The sequence below is a fragment of the Schistocerca cancellata genome, chromosome 3, assembly GCF_023864275.1.
Source record: "Schistocerca cancellata isolate TAMUIC-IGC-003103 chromosome 3, iqSchCanc2.1, whole genome shotgun sequence".
Taxonomy (NCBI): domain Eukaryota; kingdom Metazoa; phylum Arthropoda; class Insecta; order Orthoptera; family Acrididae; genus Schistocerca; species Schistocerca cancellata.
In genome coordinates, this window is record NC_064628.1 from 749,575,706 (window position 1) to 749,593,330 (window position 17,625).

Here is a 17,625-nt window from a genome sequence, read left to right on the forward strand (position 1 = left end):
ACACCTCTTGCAGTATGCCGATGACACCGCATTCCTTGCCCTCGCTCCTACCCTCCAACGGTCCCAACGCCTTCTCCAGAATCACCTTGACCTTTTTGCCTCATGGTGTAACCAGTGGCTCCTGAAAATCAATCCTTCCAAGACCCAGGCAATCATTGTAGGTCGTACCACTTGCTCCTTCTGGCTCTTCGATTTCTCCCTTACCATCTACGCCCGTCCTGTCCTCCTCTCCCCCACCCTCACCTACCTTGGCCTCACCATTGACCATCACCTCACCTGGATCCCTCATTTCCGCTCCATGCAATCCAAAGCCCACAACCGCCTCCGACTCCTCAAACTCCTCTCTGGCTGGACATGTGGGTTGCACCCCTCTACCATTGTCCACATCTACAAATCCTTAATCCATCCCATCCTCTGTTATGCCAGTCCTACCTGGATATCCGCCACCCGCCAAATTCTATAAGTCCCTCTAAATCGTCGAGCACCATGCACTCCACCTCACTTTCTGTATACACCTCCCGTCCCTCACGCAGGTCCTCTACGACCTTACGACCTCATTCCTTTACCCCATCTGCTCCTATTCCTCGAACATATCCGCATACTCTACACCTCCCGCCACCTTGATCCCCCTCACTCCCTGGTTACTCCTCTCCCATCCCCACCCTCTGCCACGCCTTCACTGTTGTGTCCCCCTATCCTCCATCTCTACACCCTTCACCTCCTTTCCCAAGGTGGCTTCCGTCAACTCCCCCTCCCGGATGATGCCCTCTCTCCCTCCATTTATCCCTCATATCAACTCTGATCCTCACCCCCCTCCTTTCCTCTGTCCTTTTCCTGGGCTCCCTCTTCCCCCCCTTCCATCCTTTTTTTCTCCCCGCCTAACCTGTCCCTGCCCCCAGTCCTTTTGTATTCCCCTCCTCTGCCTTTCCCCACTCCCTGTTGCGTCTGCCCAGCACCCCCCCCCCCCCCATCTCTTATGGCTCCTCGTCCTCCATCGGCTCCTTTCCCCCCTCCCCCCTTCGTTTTTCCTCTCCTTCCCCCCTTTTTCTTTCCCATCATCTCTCCAGGTTCCCCCCATCTGCCCTCAGCTGTGGAACGCCAACTTTTTAGTGCAGTGTTGAAGTGAATGTTCAGTGTTGTTCGTCTTTCCAAAGTGTTGCGAACAGAAATCATGCTGTCGCTGGATGTGAATTTTACGTCTCTTGCGAACAGAAACCAGACTGTCGCCGTGTTTTTTAATTGTCTGTCTATTATTTTACCTGTCTTCTTCATATGTATTTTATTAGCATCATCATCCCTTTGTTCTATGTTTTAAGTTCTGCGATTTTCCGCCATGTTACCATTTAAGTCTCCGATTTTATCGCCTGTTTTTATTATTTATTGTCTTCATCTTTTGAAAACAAATTCTGTAGGCTGAAGAGCGCCGTACTAAGCTGCTGCCAGCCCACCCCCTTCGGGGGGAATCAAAACTCAACATAGAAAAAAAAGAAGATATCGCTGACTGCGGATACCGATCCTCTACACCTTAAACCTGATCCCTCTCACATGCTTGTCTCTCCCATCGTTTCCCAAACCCTGTCTGCTGCCATGCCTGTATTCCCACGTCCCACCTGCTCTCCATCTCTTCACTCTCCATACCCTCGCCCAAGGTGACTTCCACCAACTCCCCCTCCCTGATGATGCCCTCATCCCCTCCACCTACCCCTCCTACCAACTTTGATCCTCCCCTTCCACACCCTGTGTTTTATCCTTAGGGCACCCTCTCTCCCTTCTCTCCCTCCTCCCTTCCTCCCCCCTCCTCCCCCCGGGCTTCCCCTACCTTCTTTCCTCCCCCTCCCATCTCCTCTGCCACTGGCATCTACCCCCTCCCCTCTCCCTCCTCCCCCACCTTTTCCCCTTTCGGCAGGTCCCCGGACTCTTACACGTAAAGTGAACATTCGCGCGCCGGAGATCGTCGCCAGTGTTTTGTGCGTGCCAACGTGTTAGTGTTTCAGTGTTTCGTCATTTGTGCTCCTTTGTTCACGTGTGCCGTTTCTGTCGTCTCTGTTAGTGCCCGAGTGCTGAACGGTTTTCTTCGAACGCTGCACTTGTGAACGACTTCACGTATTTTTAAAATTTGTGAGTCTACTGTTGTCTATCCACCGCGTTGTTTCGTTTTTCGATGTCTCCACTTGCAATAAATGTATGATCTGTGGCCGAAGAGCGGCGTAGTATTGCCGCTGCCGGCCTACCTTTTGTATAAGGTGTCAAAATAACAATAGAGGAAAGAAAAAAATCGCTGACTGCTACTTTACTAGGTGCCGCACCTGGTGATGGAGTAGGGCGAGGCGGAGCCCGGCCGCTGCTGCGCGGAGCCGGAGGCCAGCTTGCGGTAGTCGGAGCCGCGGCGGTAGAGCTGGCGGCCGGCGCAGCCGCCCACGGCGACGGCCAGCTCCTCCGGGGCGGGCGAGGCGCCAGCCACGGAGCGCGAGTGGTGGAGGCGCGCCACGGCCGGCTGGGCGGGCCCGCAGCTGCCGCGCGGCAGCGACTCGCGCCGGTACTGGTAGCGCTGGAAGTCGCCCGTGTTGGCGCGCAGCCGCGACAGCGACAGCTCGTCCGTGCCTGTCGCGGGAGCGGCCGCCGTTACTGCCCCGTCTCCAGTAGTCAGTGGTCAGTTCCCCTTGCAACTACTCCCTAGGCCTACGAAACTTTCGTTGTTATTCGCCATAGTGAAATGAGTGTTTCAGTTCAATTCTTTTATCTTGGCGGCTCGCGCATGCCCGCCCAGACGCGGGAGATTGCTGCGTTGCCAATTGTATGCGCCAAGAGAAGCAGCGCCATAGTATAGTATAGTTCACAAACTTACGTTTAGGGGGGTGTGGTGTGCGTACTGTAAGACCTTCCGTACACACACCATCAGATTATTTCACTTGTCGCTCTAACGAAGTAGGCGAGTGTCAGCAATGTGTCTCGTGGTCTTATTGTGGCGTGTTTCTCTTCTGCCGTTAGGTCAGACGATAGAAATGCCACTTGCACGCTTAAAGTAGCAGATTGATGGTGACCAACTTTAAACAGAACTTGATTAATTTTCACACACATTTATTAAAATAATAACAAGCATAAACGTTACTTAACTGGATTCTGGATGCTATTTACAATTGACAATCTGAAGTTCCTTTGGTCTTGGTACATTAATTTTATTCTCACATATCTCTAATACTTGACAAAAGTGTCTATACATTTATTTTCATGGCTATGTACAGGAAAACGGTAATCTTATTAGGCGCCGACTGAAACTTGACTATAGACTGGTACAGACGAATGTAGACTGGTACAGACAGGTGCAGATAAATGCAGACTCGTACAGACTAATGCAGACTGACTAATCGGAGGTCTCTACACTCATTATAATACCTGCACGTTCAGGTATCACTGCGGGAGTGTGATCTGCGAGGAGAAAAGGTTCTACGTTAGCAGCAGTTTCATTGGCTGCGTTACACATTAATACGCGGATCGGCGGAAGCAGAATTTGCTCTAAGGCAGCGCCATCTCGTAGTGCGGAGGTGGACGAGCGCTGCGCCTGCGCTGTTGTGCTCAGCGGGGCGCGCTCTAGTGGGAAAGTTATGTACGCGCTGACTACGCAGAACTATGTACACAACAGGGGGAGCGCGCAGTTTATGAAGTAAAGCCACCACGGCCGCATTAGCCCTTTCGCTGCTACAGAGACGTGCTCTCCGCATTCCGCGCTGTGCGCGATTTAGTCATTACTGCACTGCTCTCCTGTGCAGACACATGGTGTTTCCAACTGCTGACACACTTATTATTCGATTTCACAAAAACTATTAGGCCCAAAAATTTGATTTTTACACATCTTCTTGACTGATACCTTCCCCCCATAAATGACTTGACTTTGTTTCGTTGTTCAGTGCAGTTATTGTGCAGCATTAAATGTAGTAAATCATTGCACGAAATTTTGAAGAGTTTGCAGAGCTAAAAGTCCACAGCGTATACTTTCCATATGGTCGATTTTAGTTGCCAGTAGAAATTTCAAAAAATTACATTCAAACGAATAAAATGCATGAAGTAAGACACTTCAATATTGTTTTTAAATAAAGAAAATATTAAGCATCGAACAAGGTTTGACCACAGAACCTTTTACTTAGTAGCTAAACACCATAACCATTACGCTCTCAGAGCTCGTCGTTCAATAGATCTGCTGGTGTACTTTAAATAATCACGCAAAATACCGACAAATAGTGTTGGTATGGCTATGAATTACTCACGTTTCGTCGAAGTACAATAGGAAATAAACAATTACCGCTGTTCTTTATTGCGAAAAAGCGGTTAGTGAGAATGAATTTCCTTGCTATCGTCTGAATTAGGAGGCTTATTGCTTGTTTGGTTTAACTAATTAATAGAATATGAAGCAATTGGTATAAAGAATGCTTTCTCAAACTTTCTTTTATAGAAAGTCTGCTATCAAGACATTGCTTTTGTTCAATTACTTTATTTATCACTGAACGTTTCTAAAACTGAAGACACTCAACCGTGCTCTGCACTGCAGTCGAGCTCTGGCAACGTCGTTCTCTGTTCATTGGCTGACTGTGTTTTGTGACGTCAGATGCGCAGAACAAACCTGATCTCGGCCGCTGTCGTAAATGACGCCCACTTTAGTAGCAGGGGCAACAATCTGGATGATTGACTGATCTGGTTAACATTAGTTATTCATTGTAAGGCACACAGCAGCAGCACATACACAAATACAAGGGTGAGTCAAATGAAAACCTTAAATATTTTTAAAAAAATATTATTTATTGTGCAGAAGTGGTACAAAGCTGTATCACATTTCAACGTAATCTCCCCCACTCTCAATGCAAGTCATCCAGCGCTTACAAAGTCCATAAATTCCTTTAGAAAAAAATTCTTTAGATAGTCCGCGCAACAGACGTTAAAGTAACCAATGACGTGCCATAGGGGAGTGTTATGGGACCATTGCTTTTCAAAATATACGTAAATGACCTAGTAGATAGTGTCGGAAGTTCCATGGGGCTTTTCACGGATGATACTGTAGTATACAGAGAAGTTGCAGCATTAGAAAATTGCAGCGAAATGCAGGAAGATCTGCAGCGGGTAGGCACTTGGTGCAGGGAGCGGCAACTGAACCTTAACATAGACAAATGTGATGTATTGCGAATACATAGAAAGAAGGATCCTTTATTGTATGATTATATGATAGCGGAACAAACACTGGTAGCAGTTACTTCTTTAAAATATCTGAAAGTATACGTACGGAACGATTTGAAGTGGAATGATCATATAAAATTAATTGTTGGTAAGGCGGGTACCAGGTTGAGATTCATTGGGAGAGTCCCTAGAAAACGTAGTCCATCAACAAAGTGGGTGCCTTACAAGACACTCGATCGACCTATACTTGAGTATTGATCATCAGTGTGGGATCCGTACCAGGTCGGGTTGACGGAGGAGATAGAGAAGATCTGAAGAAGAACGGCGCGTTTCGTCACAGGGTTATTTGGTAAGCGTGATAGCGTTACGGAGATGTTTAGCAAACTCAAGTGGCAGACTCTGCAAGAGAGGCGGCTCTGCATCGCGGTGTAGCTTGCTGTCCAGGTTTCGAGATGGTGTGTTTCTGGATGAGGTATCGAATATATTGCTTCCCCCTACTTATACCTCCCGAGGAGATCACGAATGTAAAATTAGAGGGATTCGAGCGTGCACGGAGGCTTTCCGGCACTCGTTCTTCCCGCGAACCATACGCGACTGGAACAGGAAAGGGAGGTAATGATAGTGGCACGTGAAGTGCCCTCCGCCACACACCGTTGGGTCGCTTGCGGAGTACAAATGTAGATGTAGATGTAGAATCACTCCATGCACCGCGTGCCGTACCTCTTCATCAGAACGGAACTTCTTTCCTCCCATTGCGTCTTAGAGTGGTCCAAACATATGGAAATCATTTGGAGCAAGGTCTGGTGAGTATGGTGGATGAGGAAGACACTCAAAATGCAGGTCTGTGACTGTTGCAACTGTTGTACGGGCAGTGTGGGGCCTTGCATTGACATGTTGCAAAAGGACACCTACTGACAGCAATCCATGTCGCTTTGATTTGATTGCAGGCTGCAGATGAGTTTTTAGGAGATTTGTGTATGATGCACTGGTGACAGTGGTCCCTCTAGGCATGTAATGCACCAAAATGACACCTTTTTCGTCCCAAAAGAGAGTCAGCTTAACCTTCCTTGCTGATGGTTCTGTTCGAAACTTCTTTGGTTTTGGTGATGAGGAATGGCGCTCTCTTCGTTTCCGATTGGTGGAAGTGAACCCAGGTTTCGTCCCCAGTAAAGATTCTTGCAAGGAAGCCATCACCTTCTCGTTCAAAGCGCCGAACAAGTTCTTCACAAGCATCAACACGTCGTTCTCTCATTTCAGGAGTCAGCTGCCGTGGCCCCCATCTTGCAGACACTTTGTGAAACTGGAGCACATCATGCACAATGTGGTGTGCTGGCCCATGACTAATCTGTAAACATGCTGCAGTGTCTTTCAATGTCACTCGGCGGTTTTCCTTCACTATGACTTCAACTGCTGCACTGTTCTTTGGAGTCACAGCTCGTTGTGCCTGACTTGGACGAGGAGCATTTTCCACTGAAGTCACACCATTTGCGAACTTCCTACTCCATTCGTAGACTTACTGCTGTGACAAACATGCATCACCGTACTGAACCTTCATTCTTCGATGAATTTCAATATGTTTCACACCTTCACTACGTAAAAACCGAATAAAAGAACGCTGTTCTTCCCTGGTGTAAGTCGCAAATGGGCCGGCTTATACTGCGACGGTATGTGTGCACCTGCACTGTGCTGCCACCTACAGGCCATTCTGCACGCTGTTTGTAGCACGCTTACAGGATAACGGCGCGAAATTTCGATTTGTTATTACAAATTTAAGGTTTTCATTTGACTCATCCTCGTATAAATACAGCAATAAACTGGACTACAAACTTGTAATACACTGATGAGCCAAAACATTATGACCACCTGCTCAAAATCTTATTTGTCCGTCTTTGGAACGAAATACATCACCGATTATGCGTATCAGGGATCCGACAGTTTCTTGGTAGGTTTGTGGAAGACATTAGATGTCTACGCACGGGTCATGTAATTCGCCTAAATAACGGCTGCTGGTTTTCGGTCGCGATGGTGACGCCAGATAGCAATCCAAATAGATCCCACAGGATTTACATGAGGCGAATTTGGTCGCCGAGACATCAACTGAGTTCACTATAATGTTCCTCAAACTACTGGAGCACGGGTCTGGCTCCGAGAGACGAGCAATTATACTGCTAAAAGATGACACTGGGGGCCGGCCGCTGTGGCCGAGCGGTTCTAGGCTCTTCAGTCTGGAACCGCCCGAACGCTACGGTGACAGGTTCGAATCCTGCCTCGGGTATGGATGTGTGTGATGTCCGTAGGTTAATATTTTTAAGAAACAGCCTCAGTTGCGCAACTTTTATGGTCTTCACCAGGTTTCGGCTAAATTAATCTAGCCTTCTTCAGAAGCATGAAATTACTATAATATGCCAGAGTAAGGCACAGCCAACACTAAAATTAAAACCTGCGAACCAGGAGAGCTTCTGTAAAGCTTGGAAGGTAGGAGGCGAGGTACTGGCAGAAGTAAAGCTGTGAGGACGGGCCGTCAGTCGTGCTTGGGTAGCTCAGTTGGTAGAGCACTTGCCCACGAAAGGCAATGGTCCCGAGTTGGAGTCTCGGTCCGGCACACAGTTTTAATCTGCCAGGAAGTTTCATATCAGCGCACACTCCGCTGCAGAGCGAAAATCTCATTCTGGTTTTCAGCTAAGTAGTTTTAATTCGACATAGTACCACGGTGCTATAGGTTTTAATTTTAATGTTGGCTGTGCCTTACTGTGGCATGTTATAGCAGTTTTATACTTCTGAAGAAGGCTAGATTAACTTAGTCGAAACCTGGTAAAGACCAGAAAAGTTGCGCAACTGAGGCCGATTCTTCAAAATATTAGTCTATCACAGTTGCTGACGGGGTTGCAATATGATAAAAAGTCCTTAGGTTAGTTAGGTTCAAGTAGTTCTAAGTTCTAGGAGACTGATGGCCTTAGATGTTAAGTCCCATAGTGCCCAGAGCCATTTTTTGATGACATTGGTGTCGGGGACGGCATCAAGCATGAAGAGATGCAGGTGTTTCGCAGCTACCAGCGTGTCTTCGATTACTACCACAGGTCCCTTGCAAGTGCGGGAGAACGTCTCCCATAGCATAATACTGCTCCCAGCAGCCTGCGTGCGTGGCACGCTGCACGTTTCGAGCCGCCGTTCACTTCGATAAAGGCGTTTGTTGTGACGACCATCGACCTAGTGTAGCAAAAATGTGATTCACCCAAAAAACCGACACGTTTGCACTGATCCACAGTCGAATCCCGATGGTCCCATCCGCGTGCTTAGCTCAGTGGTAACGTGCTCGTCTTCCCTTGGAAGCGGGCCCGGGTTCGATTCCCGGCCGGGTTGGTGATTTTTCTCCGCTCTGGGACTGGGTGTTGGGTTGCCCTCGTCATCATTTCATCCTGATGACCAGCGCGCAAGTCGCCCAATGTGGCTTCGACTGAAATAAGTCTTGCACTTGGCGGCCGTATTTCCCTGGATGGGGCCTCCCGGCCAACGATGCCATACGCTAATTTCCATTTTCATTCCCGATGGTCCCGTACCCCCCGCTATCGTAATTAGCGATGTCGTTGCGTCAACGCGTGAACACGTCGGGGTGGACTGCTGTAGAGTTGCTTGTTCAACAATGTACGATGAACGGTGTGCTCCGAGGCACTTGTGCGTGCACCAGCATTGTGCTCTTTCGGCAGAAATGGTACAGACCACCATCTACCCTACTTTACAGAGCAGACAAACCTCCGAACCCCACGTCCCGTGAAGAATCGTGGACGTCCAACCATTTACTTCTTTCCGTAGATGCTCACGACTGTAGGGCGTGAACATTCGGCCAGCTTCGCCTTTTTCGAGATACCCGTTCACATGCTCTGTGTGATAATAATCTGCCCTTTGTCAGAGTAGCTTATCTCAATGGATTCCCCATTTGCAGCCCATATCATCTGTAGGGTGATGCACCGTCCGTGTGTGCTCTGCTTACATACATTTGTTATCGCATCATGTACGCGCAGCTCCACCAGGCGGCATCCAGCGACGCGGTGAAAAATGGTCATAATGTTTTGGCTTATCAGTGTACATACAGGGTGTTAAACTTCTAGGAGTTGTTGAGGGGAGTGAGTACGTAATATTTTGAGCTGGAACCCACGTCCAGAAACGTACCGTTTCCGTGCTACAGACGTTTGAAAACATGTAGGTAACGCGGCCACTTGCACAGTGAATTGAGTGGGTGTGAGGCAGTACATCACTCGTTTTGCAATTCCACTCACTAATAACAAAAGAACATGTGCAGTTCCTCGTGTACCTTTCACGGGTGCCGCGCGGGATTAGCCGAGCGGTCTTAGGCGCTGCAGTCATGGATTGTGCGGCTGGTCCCGGCGGACATTCGAGTCCTCCCTCAGGTATGGGTGTATGTGTTTGTCCTTAGGATAATTTAGGTTAACTAGTGTGTAAGCTTAGGGACAGATGACCTTAGCAGTTAAGTCCTATAAGATTTCTCACACATTACATTACATCTTTCACGGGTTCTCCTCAACGTGGCCCAGTTCTGGGTGTGCGGCGTCTCCTTGGAGGACCACTGTCACGCCTGCTGGCTGTGAAGGTACCCCTTTCTTTCTTGTGTCGAAAACTGCATCCTATGGAGTCGGACGTTGTAGATACAGATCTTGATAAAAGCGACGAGCAATTCTTCCATTACCGTGAACTTCGGCATATAGAAGGACAATGTCGCTGTATTCTACAAACGTTTACCCAACCATGTTGATCTAACACTCACAGATACGTGAATGAGACTCTAACCAGGTCAGAGAGTTACGATAGACATCAAATGACATCAGTCGATCCGACGTAACCACCTCCCATCCTGACTTCCCTATTGCATACCTACCTAGCAAACATGTTTTCCGACGGATGTAGCACGGAAACGCTATTGTTCCGGACATGGGTTCCAATTCAAAATATTATTTACTCACTCCCCTCTACAAATCCTAGAAGTTTGTAACGAGAATTTCCGAACACCATGTAAAAGAGAACGTAAAAGACATTCAAGGGATCGACAAAAATGTAGAAACTCCAAAAACACTAAAAACACAACATATTATTATGTCCAATTCGATCTAGCTTACCCCTTAGCAACAGCTTCCAATCACCTCGGAATAGACAAGTCCTGTATGGTTTTCAAGTAAATCGTATACTATTCTTTCTACAAAATTTTGGCACGTTCAGGTAGCGATCATGCACTCGTCTCTCCAAATTCGACACAAAATCTCAATAATACTGAAATCTTGTGACTGCGGCGGTCTCGGGGGGGGGGGGGGGGGGGGATGTTTGACAAATGATAAATGATCCTTATGTTCACAAAACCAGTCCTGGACGATGCAAGCTGTGTGAAGAGGAGCCATATTGTCTTGGACACACAGCATCACCGCTGGGGAAAAAATGTTGCACCATGTGTTGGACCTAATCAGCCAAAATGTTCACATAATCCTTTGCAGTACTGCGACCTTGCAGAATGCCTATGGGGCCAACCTAATACCCTGCTGTGGCTATTCAAAGCATCACCGAAAGCCCGACATGTTCCACTCCTAGGACTTAAACTCGGCCAGAAGTTGGAAACAGTGTGAGACAAGAGGCATATCACCAAACGATTTCCTTCCATTGCTACATAACCCACGTTTTATGGCTTCCGCACCAAGATTTTCTGTTACAGGTATTCGCGTCACTGATGTGTGGTTATGGAATTCCAGCTCACGTGCAATTTCCAGCTCATGGAGCACCCTTCGTGTTGTTTTGGTACCGGCAAAGTTCGTGGATGCGACGTTCAGTTCTCCAGTGAATTTTACAGCTGCTGTCCGCTTGTTTTTCTTCACAATCCTCTTCAGTCACCGTCCGCCTCACGACCATTCAGCACGCACTTCCGTTCACGTTGTGACTCAACGGATAATGTTTTTCCATTTTCCCTGTATGTAGTGTAATTCTTGTATGCGGTGCGTCTTGAGACACTTTGGCTACCTTGGTTACGGAAGCATCCGCCCTAAGAGCACCCACACCATATCCAATTTCGAATTCACTTAGCTCCGACATAATACACTAACAACTCCACAGAACACGGTTTTGACCACGACTGACACTTGCAAGGCATTGAGCGCATTGCACAGGTGCCGTACGTGGTCAAATGCGACAGCACAACCTGCAGGAACGGCTACCGCTTGCATTTATGTTCAAGCATGTATTTCTCAGGGTGTTTCGATGTTTTTGTCCAACCCCTGTAATAGATTCACGTAACGAACACGCAGAATTAAGATATGTAGCATGCGAGAATAGTCGACAAATAGACATCGATGGTCACGTCTTGTACCCACTTCTTAGCACCCAATCCACCAAATTTTCTAACAGGGCATGGTTCAAGGTTTGCTCAGACGCACTACAGTCACCACTTGGGCTGTCCACAAGTCCGCACAATAAATCATGACCTTTCGTCTTATGTGACCACTTTCGATACGATTGAGCCTATGTCCTTACTTGGGTAGTTGAACCCTTGCAGTACTTCTGAGGGATCAGATATGAGATGACGATTACTGAGTTCCCCAGCCATTCTTCCACGTGTCTACTAGGTTAAAGACGTTCTGTCCTGTTGCATACATATTGGCTTTCATGATTTTAGTCGTGTATTTGGCAAATTCAATACTACATCTCCAATAGGTAATTATTTGTGTAATATTTTTTCGTATTCTTTAATAGTTGTTTTTTGTCCTCTTAGCTTTGGTGAGACTATGTTCCTGATGTTGGAGAGCCACGGTAGCGGAGTACCCATGATTTCGTGGAGCTGCACGTCTATCTTGATGGTCTGGTGACTTTCTTACCAAACCGAAACAAAGTATTCTGCAGTGGCGAAGTCTATTGACGTTGCCGCTGTTTGCTGTGTGGATGCATCTGCACCCCGTGACTTAATTCCAATTTCCTAATAATATGATTTCATGTCTTTAGTTTGTTTAATGTGTAACGTATAAAGGGAATGCTACATGTAGAGAACCTCCAAAGATGGTGTATGCCGGGCAACGTCCTTCAAGAAAAAAACGGAAAGAAGTCTACACAAATGACGGTCGCAACGGGTCAGCGATCTCTCAAAGTCTATACCAGCAGCTGCATCCACAGCCGCAGCAGCAGTAACATATCCTTGCTATATCGGCGCTGCAAAAAGCTGGAATCTAGGGGAACTACAGCCTTTATATTTACCAAGGGTCAGCAGCTGTACTATATAATTTAGCGATGATGGATCATCTTGGGTAAAATGTTCCATAAGTAGAACAGTCCCCCGATAAAATATCCGGGTGGGAATTACTCAGAATGTCGTCAGGGAAACCAATTCTGTGGTTCTACAAGTCATAGCATAGAATGTTATATTCCTTAACTGTTTACGTGGGTCAGAGAATTTTAAATGGGAAATGGACAGGCTGAAGTTAGGTGTAGTGGGAATTCGTGAAGCGCTGTGGTGGGAAGCACAAGACTACTATTCAGTTACATATAGGGTCATACATACAAAATCAGGTAGTGGTAATGCAGGAGTAGACTAAATAATGAATAAGAAAATATTATTACAGTTAAACTACTATGAACAGCATAGCTAAGATAGACACAAAACCAATCCCCACCACAATAATGCAAGCTCATATGCCAACTAGCTCACCTGACGATAAATTGAAAGATGGGATAAAGGAAGATATGCAAGGGCGTTAATGGAAATGAAAGTTTAATTATGGTTTGGGACTGGGATTTGGTAGCAGGAAATGCAAGAGTAGGAAAAATAGGAGGACAGTGTGCACTGGGGGGAAAATGAGAGAGAAGGTACCAAATAGAATTTCGCACAGAGCACAATCAATATAATTCCTTGCAATTAATTTATGAATCATGGAAGAAGGCTGTATAGGTGGAAGAGACATAGCGACGCGAGAAGGATTCATATAGATTGCATAGTAGCAAGATATAGATCTCGAATCAGACTTTAAATTGAAAAAGATTTTTCAGGGATAGCTGAGGACTCTTACCACAATTTATTGGTTTTGAACAGCAGATTAAAATTGAAGGAATTGCTGAGAGAATTATTGATAGCGCAGTGGGAACCGATGGCAGCATGTGCCTTCAGTCCGAAAACGCCCACTGGATGGTCGAAATCGGTTGTGCCATCATGAAACGCACATGTGATTATTCCGTAAAAAGTTATTTTTTCAACAAGATAATGCACCAGGAGTGTGAAAGAGTTGTCCGAGGAACACAGTGGTGAGTTCCCGTTGGTGTGCTGGTCCCCAAATTCGCCAGTTCTGGTATATGATTTAACATGGCGTCAGAGCTCATCGCCCTCCTCCCAGCAGTTTACGGGAATTAGGTGACTTGTGTGTGCAGATGTGCTGCCAACTCACTCCAGCCACGACGCATCGCCGCTGTTATCCGTGCCAAATGTGGACATTAGGCAGGGACTCATAACAGTCTGGCTGATCAGTGTATATTGAATGTAATGGTTATTGCCTGGGGACGAGATTAGAAGATGAATGTTAACAAAAGCAAAAAACAATATTAACTGAATATATATATATTCAGGGAACCGATGGCAGCATGTGCCTTCAGTCCGAAAACGACCACTGGATGGTCGAAATCGGTTGTGCCATCATGAAACGCACATGTGATTATTCTGTATATATATATATATATATATATATATATATATATATATATATATGCGTTTCATGATGGCACAACCTATTTCGACCATCCAGTGGTCGTTTTGGGACTGAAGGCACATGCTGCCATCGGTTCCCATTTCTCGTAGTGTTTCGTATGGCATTGTGACCGAGCACTTGAATTATCGAAAACTGTGTCGACTGAATAGACACATCGCTAGCAGAGTTCGCTGCACTACTTGTTCAGGCACACTTATACTCTGCCCAGCATTAAAGTCTGATGGTATGAGTAGTTCCACCTGTGCTGTTTCACCAGTCTGTCCAGCCTACGACGTACAACACCTGTAGTGAGGGGTGGCAGCCCAACCCCACGACGTCTGGACGTGGTTACACCTTGGTTTCGCCACGTGTTGAAGACACTAACTGCAGCACCCCTCGAACACCCGACAAGTCGTGCAGTTTCCGAAATGTTCGCGCCGAGCCTCCGGGATCATTGCAGTCCGCCGGTGGTCAAACTCAGATAGATCATGCGCCTTCCCATTGTGCACACGGACAGCCCGCTCACTGATACCAGATACAACGCTCGTGTGTCTGACTACCAGTCATTCCTGGACAGGCGACGCAGCTATCGCCTGTGCGGTTTATATACACTCCTGGAAATTGAAATAAGAACACCGTGAATTCATTGTCACAGGAAGGGGAAACTTTATTGACACATTCCTGGGGTCAGATACATCACATGATCACACTGACAGAACCACAGGCACATAGACACAGGCAACAGAGCATGCACAATGTCGGCACTAGTACAGTGTATATCCACCTTTCGCAGCAATGCAGGCTGCTATTCTCCCATGGAGACGATCGTAGAGATGCTGGATGTAGTCCTGTGGAACGGCTTGCCATGCCATTTCCACCTGGCGCCTCAGTTGGACCAGCGTTCGTGCTGGACGTGCAGACCGCGTGAGACGACGCTTCATCCAGTCCCAAACATGCTCAATGGGGGACAGATCCGGAGATCTTGCTGGCCAGGGTAGTTGACCTACACCTTCTAGAGCACGTTGGGGGGCACGGGATACATGCGGACGTGCATTGTCCTGTTGGAACAGCAAGTTCCCTTGCCGGTCTAGGAATGGTAGAACGATGGGTTCGATGACGGTTTAGATGTACCGTGCACTATTCAGTGTCCCCTCGACGATCACCAGTGGTGTACGGCCAGTGTAGGAGATCGCTCCCCACACCATGATGCCGGGTGTTGGCCCTGTGTGCCTCGGTCGTATGCAGTCCTGATTGTGGCGCTCACCTGCACGGCGCCAACCACGCATACGACCATCATTGGCACCAAGGCAGAAGCGACTCTCATCGCTGAAGACGACACGTCTCCATTCGTCCCTCCATTCACGCCTGTCGCGACACCACTGTAGGCGGGCTGCACGATGTTGGGGCGTGAGCGGAAGACGGCCTAACGGTGTGCGGGACCGTAGCCCAGCTTCATGGAGACGGTTGCGAATGGTCCTCGCCGATACCGCAGGAGCAACAGTGTCCCTAATTTGGTGGGAAGTGGCGGTGCGGTCCCCTACGGCACTGCGTAGGACCCTATGTCTTGGCGTGCATCCGTGCGTCGCTGCGGTCCGGTCCCAGGTCGACGGGCACGTGCACCTTCCGCCGACCACTGGCGACAACATCGATGTACTGTGGAGACCTCACGCCCCACGTGTTGAGCAATTCGGCGGTACGTCCACCCGGCCTCCCGCATGCCCACTATACGCCCTCGCTCAATGTCCGTCAACTGCACATACGGTTCACGTCCACGCTGTCGCGGCATGCTACCAGTGTTAAAGACTGCGATGGAGCTCCGTATGCCACGGCAAACTGGCTGACACTGACGGCGGCGGTGCACAAATGCTGCGCAGCTAGCGCCATTCGACGGCCAACACCGCGGTTGCTGGTGTGTCCGCTGTGCCGTGCGTGTGATCATTGCTTGTACAGCCCTCTCGCAGTGTCCGGAGCAAGTATGGTGGGTCTGACCCACCGGTGTCAATGTGTTCTGTTTTCCATTTCCAGGAGTGTAGATGGTAAGTCGGTGGTCATAATGTTCTACCTGATCAGCGCACATTCATGGTGTTCGTAAATTCCCGTTACAAACTTCTAGGGCTTGTAGAGGGGAGTGAGAACATAATATTTTGAATAGGAATCCGTGTCCGGAAACGTACCGTTTCTGTTCCACGACGAACACGGAGCTGGCGACACATGCCGTCGCTCCGAACGTCACAGACGCCACAGTCGTTATGTCATCACAATTAGTAGCAGGCGCTTGGGACGCAAAGCTCAAAGGGACTTCAGTGCCAGATTTGTAAACAGTGTGTATCACAATTAGTAGCAAAAAATGACACCAGTGAAAGTGCACGAGGCAAAAGAGTGCAGAGAGGCGAGCGCCAAATTATGAGACGCCTGTCTGGAAAAATATTTACGAACGCGCCCTAGTAGGGCATGTGTGTCCCGAAGGCCGGTCCACAACTAACAATAAAGTAAATATTAGTGTGGAACATTAATACACTACTGGCCATTAAAATTGCTACACCAAGAAGAAATGCAGATGATAAACGGGTATTCATTGGATAAATATATTATACTAGAACTGGCATGTGATTACATTTTCACGCAATTTGGGTGCACAGATCCTGAGAAATCAGTACCCAGAACAACCACCTCTGGCCGTAATAACGGCCTTGATACGCCTGGGCATTGAGTCAAACAGAGCTTGGATGGCGTGTACAGGTACAGCTGCCCATGCAGCTTCAACACGACACCATAGTTCATCAAGAGTAGAGACTGGCGTATTGTGACGAGCCAGTTGCTCGGCCAACATTGACCAGACGTTTTCAATTGGTGAGAGATTCGGAGAGCGTGCTGGCCAGGGCAGCAGTCGAACATATTCTGTATCAAGAAAGGCCCGTACAGGACCTGCAACATGCGGTCGTGCATTATCCTGCTGAAATCTAGAGTTTCGCAGGGATCGAATGAAGGGTAGCGCCACGGGTCGCGACACATCTGAAATGTAACGTCCACTGTTCAAAGTGCCGTCAATGCGAACAAGAGGTGACCCAGACGTGTGACCAATGAGACCCCATACCATCACGCCGGGTGATACGCCAGTATGGCGATGACGAAGACACGCTTCCAATGTGCGTTCACTGCGATGTCGCCAAACACGGATGCGACCATCATGATGCTGTAAACTGAACCTGGATTCATCCGAAAAAGTGACGTTTTGCCATTCGTGGACCCAGGTTCGTCGTTGAGTACTCCATCGCAGGCGCTCCTGTCAAGGGTAACCGCAGCCGCGGTGTCCGAGCTGATAGTCCATACTGCTGCAAACGTCGTCGAAGTGTTCGTGCAGATGGTTGTTATCTTGCACACGTCCCCATCTGTTGACTCGGGGATCGAGACGTGGCTGCACGATCCGTTACAGCCATGCAGATAAGATGCCTGTCATCTCGACTGGTAGTGATACGGGGCCGTTGGGATCCAGCACGGCGTTCCGTATTACCTTCCTGAACCCAGCGATTCCATATTCTGCTAACAGTCCTTGGATCTCGACCAACGCGAGCAGTAATGTCGCGATACGATAAACCTCAATCGCGATAGGCTACAATCCGACCTTTATCCAAGTCGGAAACGTGATGGTACGCATTTCTCCTCTTCACACGAGGCATCACAACAACGTTTCACCAGGCAACGCCGGTAAACTGCTGTTTGTGTATGAGAAATCGGTTGGAAACTT

The 17,625-nt window shown here is 48.0% G+C and overlaps 1 protein-coding gene across 1 annotated transcript in view; it reads right to left on the minus strand.

Annotated features, from left to right (window-relative positions):
* Positions 1-2,293: 2,293 nt before the first annotated feature.
* Positions 2,294-17,625, minus strand: part of LOC126176550 (uncharacterized) — a 954,985-nt gene continuing 939,653 nt past the window's right edge. The window contains exon 7 of the mRNA XM_049923708.1: positions 2,294-2,601. Coding sequence (XP_049779665.1) covers positions 2,294-2,601 — 308 coding nt within the window. The remainder of the gene's footprint in view (positions 2,602-17,625) is intronic.